This window comes from Scophthalmus maximus, chromosome 19 (assembly GCF_022379125.1).
Source record: "Scophthalmus maximus strain ysfricsl-2021 chromosome 19, ASM2237912v1, whole genome shotgun sequence".
NCBI lineage: Eukaryota > Metazoa > Chordata > Actinopteri > Pleuronectiformes > Scophthalmidae > Scophthalmus > Scophthalmus maximus.
Window position 1 is genome coordinate 18184790 of NC_061533.1, and position 15211 is coordinate 18200000.

The following is a 15211-nucleotide window of genomic DNA, read 5'->3' on the forward strand; positions in this document are numbered from 1 at the left end:
CTCCACAGTTCATCCGTCTCTTTTTACTCCTTTGTCCATATGAGCACAGAACTTTTCCTTGTTCATCGACTGTACAAATGCATGTAATTGATTAGAGATATTATTTTCTTTCTCACCATCTTATTATTGGTTCTCACACACATGGAAAAGTAAGCAGTCAAAGTAGATTCTTTGTAGTGATACAATACTGCTGTAGTGCAGTACTGTTGCACTATTTGACATTGGTTTTATGGATTTTTTTCATTAATTATTGAACGCCCAGTGTTACGTAATAATATTAATAATTTGTATAAGTAGTAGTTGTTGTAGTAGTAATAGTTTTTGTTTTTTTTCAAAGTTTAGGGAGAAAAATTCCATGATAATCATGTTCTCATACAGGCAAATGCAAGTGTGTTGACATAATGAATATGGTCCTAAATGAAGGATTGTTTTACATTTAAGTGCTAAAACCACAGTGTCGTATTGCCCATATGTACTTTAAACATAAACAGTTTATGTTAGCAGCAATCATTCATTCCTATGCATAATGGCAATGAAGAAATTCCCTGGGCAATCTGATTCCAATGTAAGTGATGTTGGGGAAAATCCTCTATGTAAAATCTTTGAAAAATATATCCTGTCAGTGATGCAAATAAGACAATGCCGCTCAGAAAAAGTTTCCGCAGATGCACAAAGAGAATTATGTTCCAAGAGCTACAACTCTGAAAGATGCTCCACTGATTTGACCAATTCATACTTATATTCATTTACTAGATGACTGAACATTTAGTTTAAGAAATTCATATTCTCTTTAAATCAAGATTCAAGGTTCTCGATTGTCATTCCAAACATGACAATAATGAAATTGTTGAGACTCGGGTCCCAGTGCTCAGCATCATGAATACACAATAAAATAAATCATATCTAAAAATAAAGAATGAAAAGAATTGAATGACTTAAAATAGAGAATAAGGAGACGATAAAGGAGACACAGTACAGCACTAAAACAATACAATATTACACAGTGTTGGGAGCAGATATATCAGCTACTGACCAACGGGGGATCAGGGACCAGAAGCTGAGCTTACGTCTGGAGGTATCAACCTCTGATGCTCCTCAACCTCCGTCCTGAGGGGAGGGGAACACACAGTCCAGTTGCCCAAGGCTGGGAGCCGAGGTGTAGATGTCACCAGTGGCGACTCCTGCCAAATTTCTCACAGTACCCTCCTTCTCCAGCCCTCTTCCTCTGTCTTCCCTCTTTTTCCCTTTCTTTCTTTCTGCCTCGCCTACCCACTCTCCTCCACCCAGAGTGGGATTTACAACACCAAGTTGACTGGTCCATTTTAGTTCTCATGTAGAGGTAGCTAACACAGGTGTGCACGCAGCCTTCTGTTGGTGTTCATTCATCCTCATTGGACCAAGTATTCAATAAAACCGTTCAACTCACATACAATTTGATCACTTGTCCTATTTGGCATTGATTGAAATAAACTTGTGTGAAATAAACTCTCGTGTGTTTGAAGTTTGTGTTTAATAAATTGTTGAACTTATGAAAGAGATAATTCAAGTTTATACTTATTTTTTTTTTTTAGAAAAGACCACTTTCTAAATCTTTCTGATATTCCTTTTCAAAAATATATTACTTAACTGCTTATAAAACTACTTTCCAATGAAATGTACCAAACCAAGTATCAGCAACTTTTGAGGGTTTTCCTCTGGATGTCACAGCGTGAAGCAAACCAAAATTGTGTCGTCTACAGATTAGGCAGTGGTGCTTGAACACCACAAGGGGGCAGTGTGAGATCAGTGAATCTGGCGCTTTTCCACAGGCTAAGCTCTGATTTGATATGAATTCTTGCCCAGACTGATCACTTGAGGAATAACTACACACAACATGACTGTATGAGACCTACTCCTATAGTCGATACTTACTACTATAAAAAAAAATCATAAAACAAGTAACAAACAACTTCAGTATTGGCACATGACAAAAGGATTTAAAAAAATCGTGGAGACCATTTCATTTCATGCATTATTAATGGTCCTTTTTCTTTGTATAATAGGTTTTATCAGTCTATATGTGGAAATTACATTTTTTTAAGGTGAAATAAAGAATGTGAAAGAAAATGCTATTCTATAATTTGGTTATTCCTGCTGCTGCTCATGCAGATACATAACATTTTTTAATAATACAAAATGTATAGGACAAGTAATAGAGGGGTAAGACAAGTGAATATGAATACGATTTGGTTGGTTACACAGAGTATAAATGTAATCGGTGACAATGTTGAAGGTGACAATGTCTGTCCACAGGCAGTTCTTGCTGCAGTAGGTGTCTCCAGTAGCACAATTGCCATGATAACAAACACACACACACACGCACGAACACGCACACACAGTGAAAGCAATACCAGCCACCCTGACTGGTAACAATCATTTTAGGTGGGTAATACTGTAATACACATCATCATTTAGTATGATTACTTTGTCAGCACATAGCCATGGACATAACTTAACCTTCTTCAGGTTCTAAAGCCCTCACCCACTATTAGAGGCACGTGACTCACTTTGGCTCCTACAGTAATCCTTTGTCTCCGAAAAAAATAGCTTTACATTTCAAGAAACCTGGCTGAGTAATGGGTCAGATACTTCTTCAGGCCCGTGTGTGCCCATATTAAATGAAAGAATTCATGCTGCAGAAGGCCAGAGGGACTGGGACTATCCTGCTGGACAGCCAATCTATCCAGCAGGACGTGAGGTTGCAGGTTAAGGTGACTTCAGTCCTTCTTTGCGATTCATTAATCTCTTCCTGTTTTCCCTGCATCCATTCCTGTTCACTAATCAGATGGCCTCTCGGCTGATTTCTAATCCTCTCGTCATGTCCACTGTTGACTCTGAGAGTTCGTTGACGTGCAGCTCAATGAGGCAATATTGCTTTAAAATCGTTTGGGTTGTGATTGGGTGGAGCGAGGAAGGTTGTCAAAACACTTGAGCAGGTTGATGAAACCTGTTGTTTAACTATCATGGTATACCATCTGACGATTGACTCTTGATGTGATTCAATCTCTCTGACAGAGAAGCTGAAGCTGACGTCAGGATGTCGTGATTGTGAAAGCCCCTGTTTTTGACTAAGTCTAAACGCCATCGAAAAACAATTTTGGTATAATGAAGACAGTTGTTGTAATGCTGTTTTCTGTGTCTTTTTGCCCATTTGTGAACATACTAGTTTTCACAATATGTTTCATTATTTTTTTTTTTAATATTTGTTGATGTTTAAGCAATGTGGCTGAAAAATTACAGTTTCAGGCCTGAAGCTGGGAAATGGCTTTCGGTGGGAACTTTGAGTTAAATCCTACACAGTCATGTAATTGCTGGTTAATTAAATTGCTGGTAATAATGATAATAATAATGATGGTAATAATGACAATAATTTTAACAATGCAACATCAACCAATTCTTCTCTTTTCTTCAACTGACCATGATGCATTGTTATTACAGCAAATAAGGACATATTTCATGTTCTATATGTTATATCAGCCATGCAGGAGCAGATATATGTCACTGTTACTTGCTAAAAAGTCATGTTAGTGTACATAGTAATTTGACCTACATTTGGTGTCAATTACTCTTTCTGTATGACCTTTTATGAACAAAGTGATGTCAACACCAGTCACTGATTTAAAGCACATTAAATCCCATTGCATTCAACCTTGTTTTACAGATGGATTATCTGAGACTCCAAATACAAGTAATAGATCTATTTTCTATCATTGACTATTTACAGTAAGCGTGTGAGAATAGTTTTTGCAGGCAAACTTAGAGGTTTTATTTGATTTGTTTTTGGTTTTATTTTTTTGAGATGTAAAAAAAGAGCTGTGAACATCCAAGACCACAAATTGAACATTACGGTTAACGGCTGGTCATTAATCTCCGTGATAATGACACTTGAGACATGCATAGCTCATACCAAGATACGAGGGAGATGAACTGAATGGAATTTTTTCGCCCTTGAATTCCACAGTGAGTGTTTAGGATGTAATGGACCATGAAAGGGATGGATGAGTCACTCAGGGTCTCTGCCACTGACCTCTGTTTTGGACTCTCTCACCACTGAAGAGACAGAAAGTTGCCCACTTCTCTCTCTCTCTGTGTGTGTGTGTGTGTGTGTGTGTGTGTGTGTGTGTGTGTGTGTGTGTGTGTGTGTGTGTGTGTGTGTGTGTGTGTGTGTGTGTGGGTGTGTGTGTGTGTGTGGGCGAGCACTGGACGTTATCTGACGGTTTGTGAGAATCTGAGACATGCTGGTTGTGTCCACGAGGCAGCCTTGGTGACATGGCCGTTGGAACAGTGAGGTGATGCGTGTATTTATCTATGTGTTGATAGCACGACGACCTTGTGAGCAGTGTGCTTATATATACAGACGCTGGCAAGCGCCACAGACAGAAATCCAATCTCTCCGTAGAGCACACTCGGCAGTGTGTCAACTTCTCTCAAGAATATCTACAGCTCAGACAGATTTTAAATCTTTGTGATCTACTTAATTTCACATTTTTTCCAGTTCCATTTAAGCTACTCGATACTCCAGGAAAAGAAAATGCTGCCTGCAACCTTCAAACTTTGTGCTGGCATCTCCTACCGGCATATGAGAAACATGACAGGTGAGTGAAAGGATCCAGTTCAGCACTGTTACCTTGGCCTAAGTCTTTTTCCCTGTTTTACTTTACGATAAAAAAAAGTACATTATCCTAGTGGAGTTCTGCATGCAGCCCAGGATCAGAGCGGCTGAATGAATGAATAAAGACAGAAGGAATTCGAATGTTTTCTTATTATTTTCTTTTTTTGTGATTTCCTTTCTTTAGATTTTTTTGCATGTGTAATAAATGGATTTAACATTGCAGTAACTATAAGCTTCTTATCTGTCCCTCCCAGGGTTGAGGAAGAATGCCATGGTGGCCATTCACCATGAGCTGAACAGACTGGCAGGTCCAGGCTCCAGTAACTGGATCAACCAGGTTCGCAGACGGAGCTCCCTCCTCAGTGAGTTGTTAAACTTGGAGATGAAATGACAAAAAGATGTATAATGCAAGACGTGACATGACATGTAAATACCAGGATTTCACCCTGGAAATCCCATTACATTATTATGGAAATTTAACAGACATGATTCACTGACTCGCCGAACTGTTTTCAGGTTCCCGGATTAAAAAGGAGGACGGATACAGCGAGGAGGAGATGTCTTATGTGAAGCAAGGGGAGGATGCACTCCAGAAGGCCATCAAAATCCTCAGCGAGCAGGATGGCTGGACCATTGAAACAGTTGCTGTGAGTACTGAGACGGCACTGCCATAGTGGAACGACAGCATGAGCATTATTGAGTTATTTCAAAAGTTATGACTGAAAAGTAATGGCAGACTGTGACAAATCTGTATATAGCTCCAAATTTGAAAGAAGAAGATACTTGAATACTTCTAGTACTTGTTTAAACCCTTCTGCAGGCAAACGGAGACAAAGTCCTGAGTAAGGTGTTGCCTGACATCGGGAAGGTGTTCAAGCTGGAAGTGATGCTGGAACAACATCCTGACAATCTTTATGAGGAGCTAGTAGGGAACATGGAGCAAATGGGGGAGTGGAACCCTCGCGTCAAACAGGTCAAGGTAAGAGAGTTGCAGCACCAGGAGCTGGAAAATGAATAAGGTCTTCAGTTCTCAATGTATCAGAAAAGAGCTATTTAAAAAGTATAAACATACCTTTAAAGATCATTCATATAATTTTTGCAACGGGATCACACAGATCCTTCAAAAGATCGGCCAGGACACAATGGTTACCCACGAGGTGTCTGCAGAGACACCCGGCAACGTCGTGGGACCGAGGGACTTTGTCAGTGTCCGTTGTACCAAACGTCGGGGCTCCACCTGCTTCCTGGCTGGAATGTCCACTCAGCATCCAAAAATGCCCGAGCAGAGGGGTGTCGTCAGGTGAGTCACCAGTGGGGGAAATCAATGGATTACATTAATTAAAGAAAAATCTGACTATTTGTGCACAGTGGATGGATGGATATTCTTCATGCTTTGTGGGTACATTGCTCATTCCATTTTTTCAGGGCGGAGAATGGGCCTACCTGTATAGTTATGAAGCCCTGTGCTGAAGACCCAAATAAGACCAAGTTCACATGGTTACTGAGCTTAGATCTAAAGGTACATGACTTGAGTTTTCTTTGCAATTTAACAGATTCACGATGCACAAGTGAAATCTGAGTGAAATCAGCACCTTGATATAATGCTCTCCAATCTAACACCGGCGTTGTCTTTGTCGTACACAGGGCTGGATCCCCAAGACAATCATAAACAAAGTGCTCTCTCAGACGCAGGTGGACTTTGCCAGCCACCTCAGGCAAAGGATGGCTAATAATGTTTCTATGGAGATGGCTCATGCCTGCTGACACAAGATGCCTCTTGAGCTTTGGCACAGTGCACTCAACAGTGGCAGAAAAGCGAGACCTCTGCTCATTAGAAATTACGTAAATCTGCTCATAGCTGCTGAAAAAAAATCTGAAAATCCAGAGGAGATCAAACGAAGACGACACTTGTCTGAGGTCTTTGGAAAATCTGTGCATAAATGCTAATGTGTGTTTTTCTTGCCCATATGAATATAAAATCTGTTATGAGATTTCGCATCACTGACACCAATCTTACACATTTTGTGCCTCGATGGTGTCTGACACATTCATCCACATCACTCCACTGCACCTTGGCAGACACACTGAGCCAGTGTGAACGGTCAAACATGTAACACAAATGGTACTGTTGACTCTGGGTGTTTCCCTCTGATAACACCCCAGCTATTTGGCCTCTCTGTGCTGTAAAATCGAACTTTTATTTCCATGTTTTATTTATTGCGATTGCAGAGATGCTTTACATTACAGTGACTGTCAAGTGAATAAACAATTCCAATGTCATGGATATTTATATCTTTATTTTTGTATTATGCTGTTGGAGAAGGCGTTTTGAAAAAGGATTACTCCATTACATTCTGATGCGATTAGAACTTAAATAAAAGCTCATGAAATATTTCAGCATGGTTGTATAAAAAGATAAAGACTGAAAAACACAATCCACCCCCATGTCTTCCTATTGCCTGATGGGTTTCCAGGCTGACCGTTTGCCAGAATGAGCAGGTGTTTGGCTATTCAGATGTGTGAGGAGCCCGGCAGCAAGCGGTCCACTGTGAGCCAGCACACACAAGCTTGAGTAACAGCGGATCTCATCCCAAGCAGGAAATCTGCCCTCCATTATTGCCAGTTGCATAACATTTTTCCTATTTTGAGTAGTTCTAATCCGTCCAAAATGTTTTCTAACAACCTCCTTTGTATGTCCTGGATGTAGTGCAGACTACAAGGGCCATAAAGTTGACAAGCTGAGGTCTCACTTTCTGGCTGCGAGGTTTTCACCAGCGCCAGAATTAAGTAGTTGTGTCATACCATTAGGGCCTGAAGGAAATTTCTGAGCTGTAATAGGAAGTTATGACTGGCTGTAACCCTTTCAACTGGTGGCTGTTTGTCCACATGCACTTTTTTTTAGACTTTAGGTCCAAGACAAATGCCTGGTTTGGTTGAGCCTGACTCCGGTGTGCGTCAAAACACACATCTAAGCAGAATACTTCTGAAGCGCTGGCTCGTGTAATGCAAAACACAAATTATTCATTTCCATGAGAGATTGTTCCAGAGGGTTATAACTGACATCCGCTTGAAATCCCTCAAAATCTGAACATAAGCAGATGTGAGGAGAGTTGTAAAGCCACTCAGAGATCTCCCTCCATTATTTGTGCATTGAGAAGAGTGGGGGAAATTCTGGGATAGGAAAGGGGAAATTATCCAGTGCAGATAAGTTATGTAAGAAGACCAGAAAGACAAAACAAGCTATCTGGCAGTCATTGGGTAACTGGCACTGATGACAGCCTTGATTAAATCCCTTTTTCTCCCTTCTTTTTTTCTTCTTCTTTCCATCCAATATGCATTTGTGCATTTGTGACTGAAATTCAATCCCAAGTATCAGCTTTTTTCTTTCAGCGAGAAATGTAGGCAAATTATTGCACTTTGAAGGTCGCATCAAACACTGCACAAAGCTTTCTATTTTGTCTTATTCGCCTTAGATTCTGTTATCTACTCTTATTTTATTTCTTTTCACATTGTCCCCCTGCTTCACTTTTATGCTCAACTTTTAATTTCTCCTATGGGGGATCAATAAAGGTTTACATCTTATGTTATCTTTGGGTGGGGGGGGGGGGTAGTAAAAAAAAAGTATATTATTTTTCATAATTATTATATTCATAATCTGGACCAGCGAGCGGAGAAGAGTGTCCATGGTGAGGGGACAGATGTCAGGGGCTCGCCGCTGTCTGCGTCTCCAGCGCAGGGGGAGAAAGCGAGAGCAATGACGTAATGAAAAGAGAGTCCGACAGGAAACCACAATTCCCAAGATGCACTTGGAGAATACCGTGGCCACTGGACGGGGGAAGGGAAGCTGAGATTGGAGGGAGAAACAATCAGAAACTGAGGTACTTTTTTTTTTCTGTTTTTTTTTAAAACGCTTCCCGAAAATGCTTCGATTGCGCAACGGGCCGCTGCACGTCTGTGTCCTGTGGCGCACTTGATGCACCTTCGAGACAACGGCGGGGGTTTGTTCCGCCCGTATGCTGTGTTTGGGCACACACTCCATCCCCGTTACAGTCCAGTGGAGCTACACCGCTAGCCCGTTAGTTAGCCCGACAGCTGTGGTGCCGCAACTTCTTCACTGCACTTGACGCCCGCGACAGAACCCCTCGCGTCGCCCCTGGCCCGGTGTCGGCCGTGTGGCGCGCGTCGCCTCCCCCGTCCGGGACTGAGCGGAGCGGCGTCGTTGTGCCTGCGGGGTTGGCTAACTGTGGCTGACATATTGCTAGCTCGCCGCTCGCTACAGATAACGGAAGCTAGCTGACGCTATGCTGCTGCTGCTGCTGCTATGCTGCTGCTGTCAAAGCGGCGGAAAACTGTCATCCGACACGAAAAAGGACTCGGTCGATTCGTACCGACGCGCTTGTTCTCTGCAGTGCATCACTTTGACACCGCTGCAGAAATACTCCTTGTAGGAAGTAACAGTCGCTGCCAGAGTATGACGGGTGCTCAATGCAGAGTCGTGCACGGGTTGCATTAATGAGTTACTATTCGTGTTTGATTGCCAATCATCGTTGGAGCTGATTTCGGACTCCCACATTCACCTTCTATAGCAATGCATCAGCCTCCGAAGGTTAGGTGCTTCTCTGCAAATATGCCCTAACTTTTATTTTCAGACAAAGCTCCGTATCGGCAGAAAACCAATTATCGAAAACAATACAAGGTCAACAATACAGAATATAGATGTTGCGGGTCCCCGGTGATTCAAGTGCGCACGGACATCTGTTAAGTTCCAATACTTTTAAAAAAACGAGAGCGCAAACATGATGGTATTAGAAGGATGAAATAGCATGGCCCGGGAAGAGCTCAAGCACGTCAAATATGAAATTAAGGACAGTTCTTGGGTTGATGTACGCATTTACTTGACATGACTCATTTGTGCACAAACAATGATACGGGCGACGACATTTCAAGGTGATTCAGCTCACATGTCTGTATTTCAGAGCAGGCAGTTTGTCGTAGCACAACTACAGGTGTAGACTGAAACGGATGAAAGAGGACTGTTATGTTCTATTTAGCCGATCCAGCTCAGGGGTCCAGATACTGTTGCATGCTGGGAAAACTTGATGGATTAATAGAAATTAATTTCAACTGTGTTTTTTTCCCCCGCTTTGAAGTCTTTGAAGTCATTGTATGCGATGAAGGTCTACCGCGGCATATCTATCAACTTTGACATGATTAAACCCATTTATCCCCTCACATTTCATATGTTTTATGCACCACCACGTATAGATGCTGTTTGATATGATGTTTGTTAACTTTGTTAAGTAATTTTTTTTTTTTTTCTTCCCAATATTCAATATTTTTCAGATATTGTGTTCATATGACAGCCCCTTCTCATCCCTCTGGCCACATCAGAACTCTATCCATGACCCACATCTCACTGGACACCTGCAGCTCTTGCTTTGGACATGCGCTGCCGTTCCATATGAGGTTGAAGACATAACACAGCTTTGGCGCAAGAAAATAAATCTGCACCTGCACTGGTTGCTCTCGGTGCATACTGGATTCATCTTGAGTGCCAAAGTAATGAAGTGTCTGGGACAGGGAGAGCCCAGCCCCGAAAAGCAATGTCATCATCCAGCTTCTGTGTACCTCTGATGGGGCTGAGGAGTGAACCTACTGGCCAAGCAGATCTGTGGGGAAGAGGATGGGGGAAACTTGTGTATTGATGGATATCCATTTCCTCCCATCAGCTCTTGTAGACCTGCACAGATACCCGCACATCCCTCTCTGTGTGCACACTCAAGGTTAGACTTTGCAGTAGCTAATAATACCAGGCTCCCATCTGCACCACACGACCATCGCCATCACACGGAAAGAAAGAATATGATGTGCAGAACATGGAAGTCTATTGCCAGTGACAGTTTTGTGGAATCATACTGATGACTGTGGACGTTGAGTTCTCTCTGCGTATGGGTGGAAAATTAGGAAAGCTTAGATCCTTGCAGTCACTACAAATGAGCACCACAGAAACCATGGTGGTCCGTGCATCAGCTCCTCAGCACATCTCGGTCCACGACTTCAGAAGTCTGTAGAGGCTACGATCGGGAACACGCGTGCCAACCAACACACTCATATGCAATGGAAGAAGACTTTGATGTCACATCCCATTTTGAGGTAACATTATTTCACCTTTGCTCTTTAGATTCTTAAATTAGCATCTGCATTCAAACAGAATACCCATATCTGCTGTGTTGTTCGACAAAATGGAAGCAGGCGATATCTGACCAAAGTCGCCATATAGAGTCACCCCCGGGGATAAATGTTACCTTCCTGCTCTGCACTTTTGTTTAAGGTTAAACAATATAGAGCTCATTTAGTTAAGCAGTTCTGTCTTGTGTTTAACTTAAGGCCTAAGGTCAACAGTTCTCCCTCCAGGGCATTTTCCTTCCACAGCTTGGTTATAGCCATAACATTACCCCATGCTCCCTGGCCTCCATCCTTGTATATTGCTCTTTTTCTAAACAGTTGGATACGTACAGACAGGTGACAAATTAAAGGAGAAACCTATATAAAGTTTCTTAGTAAGGTGTTGGGTCAAAATGTGCCCCCATAACAGTTTTAGTCCACCATGGTACTTAATCTTCATGTCTCTAATGGAGGGATGAACAAATGAAATCGTATTCCCTCATTAGGTGTTTTGATGATGATGATGATGATGGTGGTGGTGGTAGAGAGTGTTGTGGAGGGGTCAAGTTTTCAAGCCTGTGCTGTTCTCTTGGTGTACACCAATGCACATGCACTCAGCCATTTGTCGAGAATATGGTGAAGGATGACTGACCATATCACCTTTTTGTACATATTTGCACACTAGTGCCTGTGGTTTTTGCCTCGCTCATCTCTCAAATCTGTATTTGTCTTTGTAATGAGAGGTTTTCAGACTGCAGCCCTACTGTAATAACAATTTATTTTCTTACAGTCTTGATAGAAAATCCAGATCAACTGGCCCTGCTCAGCATTTTCATACCGTACATGCCACAGAGCATGATCGGATGTGTTTATTAACTTAACTGTGCCATGCAGTGCACCTTTGAAACATAACAGGACAGGCAACATTTTTCTCAAAGGAAGTACACTTTTGAATTAACTGATTCTTATTGTGTAATTCTAATAATGCAGAAAGCCCCTTGATGAGTCAGAAAAAGTGTGTGCTAGTGTGCAACTCCTGCAACAGCTCTGAGATAATTACATTTTGACCTTTTGTACTTTTTCACAAATGTGCATTAGAATTGACAAAAGCAATGATTTAAAAAGCATAAGATGGAGTTTGCAGTGATAATGGACCACCTGTTTTAAAAGGAGTGCAAGCTGAACTATTTTTACATTGTTAACATTGTCTGATACATCGGTTCTGTGTGTCTGCCCAACTGTTAGGGTCTGAATGGGTTGTCCTGTGAATGTAAACCATTAGAGGAGATCACCAATGGACACTCCAATCATAAGCCTGTGAGTACAGCAAAAAAAAAAGATCACCTCTTATTGATCCATTGTCCCATCCATTCGCTTATTATTATAAATTATTGGAAACATCCCAGTCAAAACATTTTTTAATTCACAGGTCATGAATGGACTGATTATTGGTCATAACATCAAAGACCGCACCAATGGCAGTGCACCACTCGGATCCCTGCCGGTAATTTGATTCCATTCATAGTAATCTCACTTTATCCAACATGACCCTCCTTTCATGTGAGGTAATTCATTATTTGATTATTGCCCAGATCTCAGCACTGAAGCAGAATGGTCTCCTGCAGACCCTGGTGGCTGGAGGTGACCAACCTAAACCTACAGGTAACACACACTGATGCTGTCGCATAGCCTCTCTTTAGTCTCACATCCTCTTCCCATGGGAATTTGTGTGTGAGTGTAACCTAGATACCAGGGAGCTGTTTCAGATAAAACCTCCCTCACGAGTGAAGGTTGTGTGCTCAGAGGAAGCACAGAGTCTCAGTGGCACTTATGGAGGTCACAGAGAGGAAGGATTTATGACTGAGAATTAACTTGGTGGGTGTCAGCAATTTCGCCATAGCACAAGTTCATGCTCATCCTCCTCGAGTGCCACATTCGGGGAAATTTGTGCGTACAGAAGGAATGTGAAACTATTATTTGTTTGTCTTACCTCACCTTTGTGATTCTCTCAGCAGAGGAAAATGTGGAGTTGGAAAAGGCCAGACAGGAGTGGGACGCTCTGGAGAACGTCCAACCAGGTCAGATGCCTCTTGCTATTTCATCCGTTTGCATTGAAAGGAAGAGATGGAAACTGATTTTTCATTTTCTCTTCTGTAAGTTGCTGGTCTAAGAATAATAAGAAGAATAACTTTATGTAATATTCCCCAGCTCTCACTGAGGACTCAAACCCAACCCCGCTCATCTCCTTCAATGAAGCTCTGCAGTACTTCCAGACCGCAGACCTCGGGGACTTGCTAGTAAGAAATGCTACAAAAAAAATATATATATATATATATATAAAAAAAAAAAAGGTGTTGAGTCTCAAATGACATCAGTGAATGTGGTGGTCTACCTGGACTTTAATGGCTCGTACGGTAAATGGATATTATTTTGATTAGTGAAACAACATTGTAATGTAAATGCTTCCTGGGGATGGGAAGGGAACAGCTGGAAACATTTTATTGTGAAACAGATGGAGGAATTGGAGTTTGCATAACAACTTGAACAGAAAAGAAAAGCAAACAAAGACCCAAGTTCTTTGTCAGTGAAATAAATAAAGTGTTTGGGTGAGAGAGAGAAATGTCTTTTATCAATGGTGGCTTCCAACAGCAGGAGAACTGCACCCACAATCAATGAACTTTAAATACATAAATCAGGTGTATTAATTGTGGATTTGCTTAAGAAATGTACTGATGTCTAGCTTTAGTTAACTATAATTTAAAAGCGGTACTGTGTTTTTGCTGTCTGCTCCATCTGTAGAAGAACATCCAACCAACCATTCGCAGGACCGGTCTGGCTGCTATCACACACTTCCTCTTTGGACCTCCACGACTGCACAGGGAACTCTTGGAGGAGAGGGATCTGGTCTTTGCCATTGCACAGTGTAAGTGTGTTGGCAGGGCCTGTAGTCATCCTGCCAGGTGTGAAACACAAAGAGATTCTTAACTGAACGACTTTGTCTGTGTGTGCGTGTGCGTGTGTTTCCTTCCTTCATTCCTATAGGCCATGTGGACAACAGCCAAACAGTCCACATGCGTGTCCTCCAGACCATTTATAAGAGGCTGATTGGCAGCAGGCTGGACTGTCCTCGCTTTGGGGCGCACTGGGAAAACATCGGCTTTCAGGGTGAGACAATGTTCCCTCCTTCACTATAAATACAGCTTTTCAGGTCTGTGGATGTTCATGTAAATGAATGTTGCTACTGATCAACTGGCTCAGTGGATCAGTAGCAGTAGTAGGTCATTCACACATGTAGCTGCAGTAGATTGTCAGAATCAGACGTGTTCACAGAACAGCAGAAAAATCTCTCTAACATTCAGGCAAGGGGTAGCGCCTGGGAAGAGGGCCCACTCGCTCGCTGTGAAACTGAGAATTCCCTGCTTCTCACATTGGGTACGGTGGAAGTGTCAAATTTGCTTTGGAAGTTTCGTAAATCTTGAAGTGACCTGGAAGTATTTCATCGGCAGCCATGAGAAGAGCTGTTCAGGTTCTCTAAATGCATAGGTAAGGTGCTTCAATGCTTCCTTTCCTATCTCCTTAAGCAAAGGGTACACTGGACTTTCCTATGCGAAAGGAAAGCAGAAATAGACGCCCCACAATTCATTGCAGCAGCAATATTTAACGTGACACACCATTCACAAATGTAAATGATTCAATCCGAAGTAAAAGGAGAAGAAGAGTATGAATATGACCCAGAAGTGAAGCACGTCATCATGTAAGTTACCGTTACATATAAAGCATTTACATCTGATGCCACACTGTGGTGAAAAACACTGAAAAATGCTGGATGGAGCCGCTGCTTTTTTTGTAGTTCATCCTCGGAAATTTATAGTTTCACCACGACAGATGCACGTCAAAGACATCCTCCGGCGCATAATGACATAGTATAGTGTAATTCGAGTCGGATTGTCTGAGGACAGCTGCCGGCTTTTCCTACGTCCCATTAGTCCTCATTTACACCTTTCCTTGACCGTATGACGTTTTCTATTGAGGTCAAGGAATAGTAGATAGGAAAAGACGATAGGAAGGACAGTCGGAATCTACCCATGTGCTCAGTCTGACATTTTCCAGACATTTTACTAGGGGTCTTGCAGGAAAAGTTCGGGCAAAATGTCCGGAGCAACATTAGTGGACATTCGCGTTCTCACATACAGACGGCCCCTATGGTAAACTGAATGTCTGGACTTCAGTGCTTGTCCGAAAGCAGCTTAAGACTAAAACATTGACTATAATATCGTCTCTGTGTTTGTTTGTTTTCTGCACTGCAGGTACAGACCCGGCTACTGACCTACGTGGTACTGGTTTCCTGGGACTGATGCATACTCTATACTTTGTCATGGACCCAGAGACTCTGCC

The 15211-nt window shown here is 42.1% G+C and overlaps 2 protein-coding genes across 3 annotated transcripts in view; both read left to right on the plus strand.

The window, feature by feature from the left end:
- Positions 1-4413: 4413 nt before the first annotated feature.
- Positions 4414-6931, plus strand: star (steroidogenic acute regulatory protein). The gene is made up of 7 exons (XM_035639176.2): positions 4414-4634; positions 4906-5013; positions 5168-5298; positions 5472-5630; positions 5767-5951; positions 6077-6170; positions 6296-6931. The coding sequence occupies exons 1-7, from the start codon at positions 4571-4573 to the stop codon at positions 6413-6415; spliced, it is 861 nt and encodes a 286-aa protein (XP_035495069.1). The 5' UTR covers positions 4414-4570; the 3' UTR covers positions 6416-6931.
- Positions 6932-8375: 1444 nt separating this feature from the next.
- elmod3 (ELMO/CED-12 domain containing 3) overlaps positions 8376-15211 on the plus strand; it is a 12436-nt gene continuing 5600 nt past the window's right edge. Inside the window, exons 1-10 of one of the 2 annotated variants that reach the window (XM_035639173.2) lie at positions 8376-8529; positions 9995-10804; positions 12062-12133; positions 12246-12320; positions 12409-12478; positions 12829-12894; positions 13025-13113; positions 13616-13739; positions 13859-13981; positions 15124-15211. The exon at positions 15124-15211 is cut by the window's right edge and continues 43 nt beyond it. In XM_035639173.2, the coding sequence (XP_035495066.1) occupies positions 10769-10804; positions 12062-12133; positions 12246-12320; positions 12409-12478; positions 12829-12894; positions 13025-13113; positions 13616-13739; positions 13859-13981; positions 15124-15211 (743 nt within the window). In that variant the 5' untranslated portion in view covers positions 8376-8529; positions 9995-10768. The remainder of the gene's footprint in view (positions 8530-9994; positions 10805-12061; positions 12134-12245; positions 12321-12408; positions 12479-12828; positions 12895-13024; positions 13114-13615; positions 13740-13858; positions 13982-15123) is intronic. The other variant, XM_035639175.2, reaches the window with a different exon arrangement.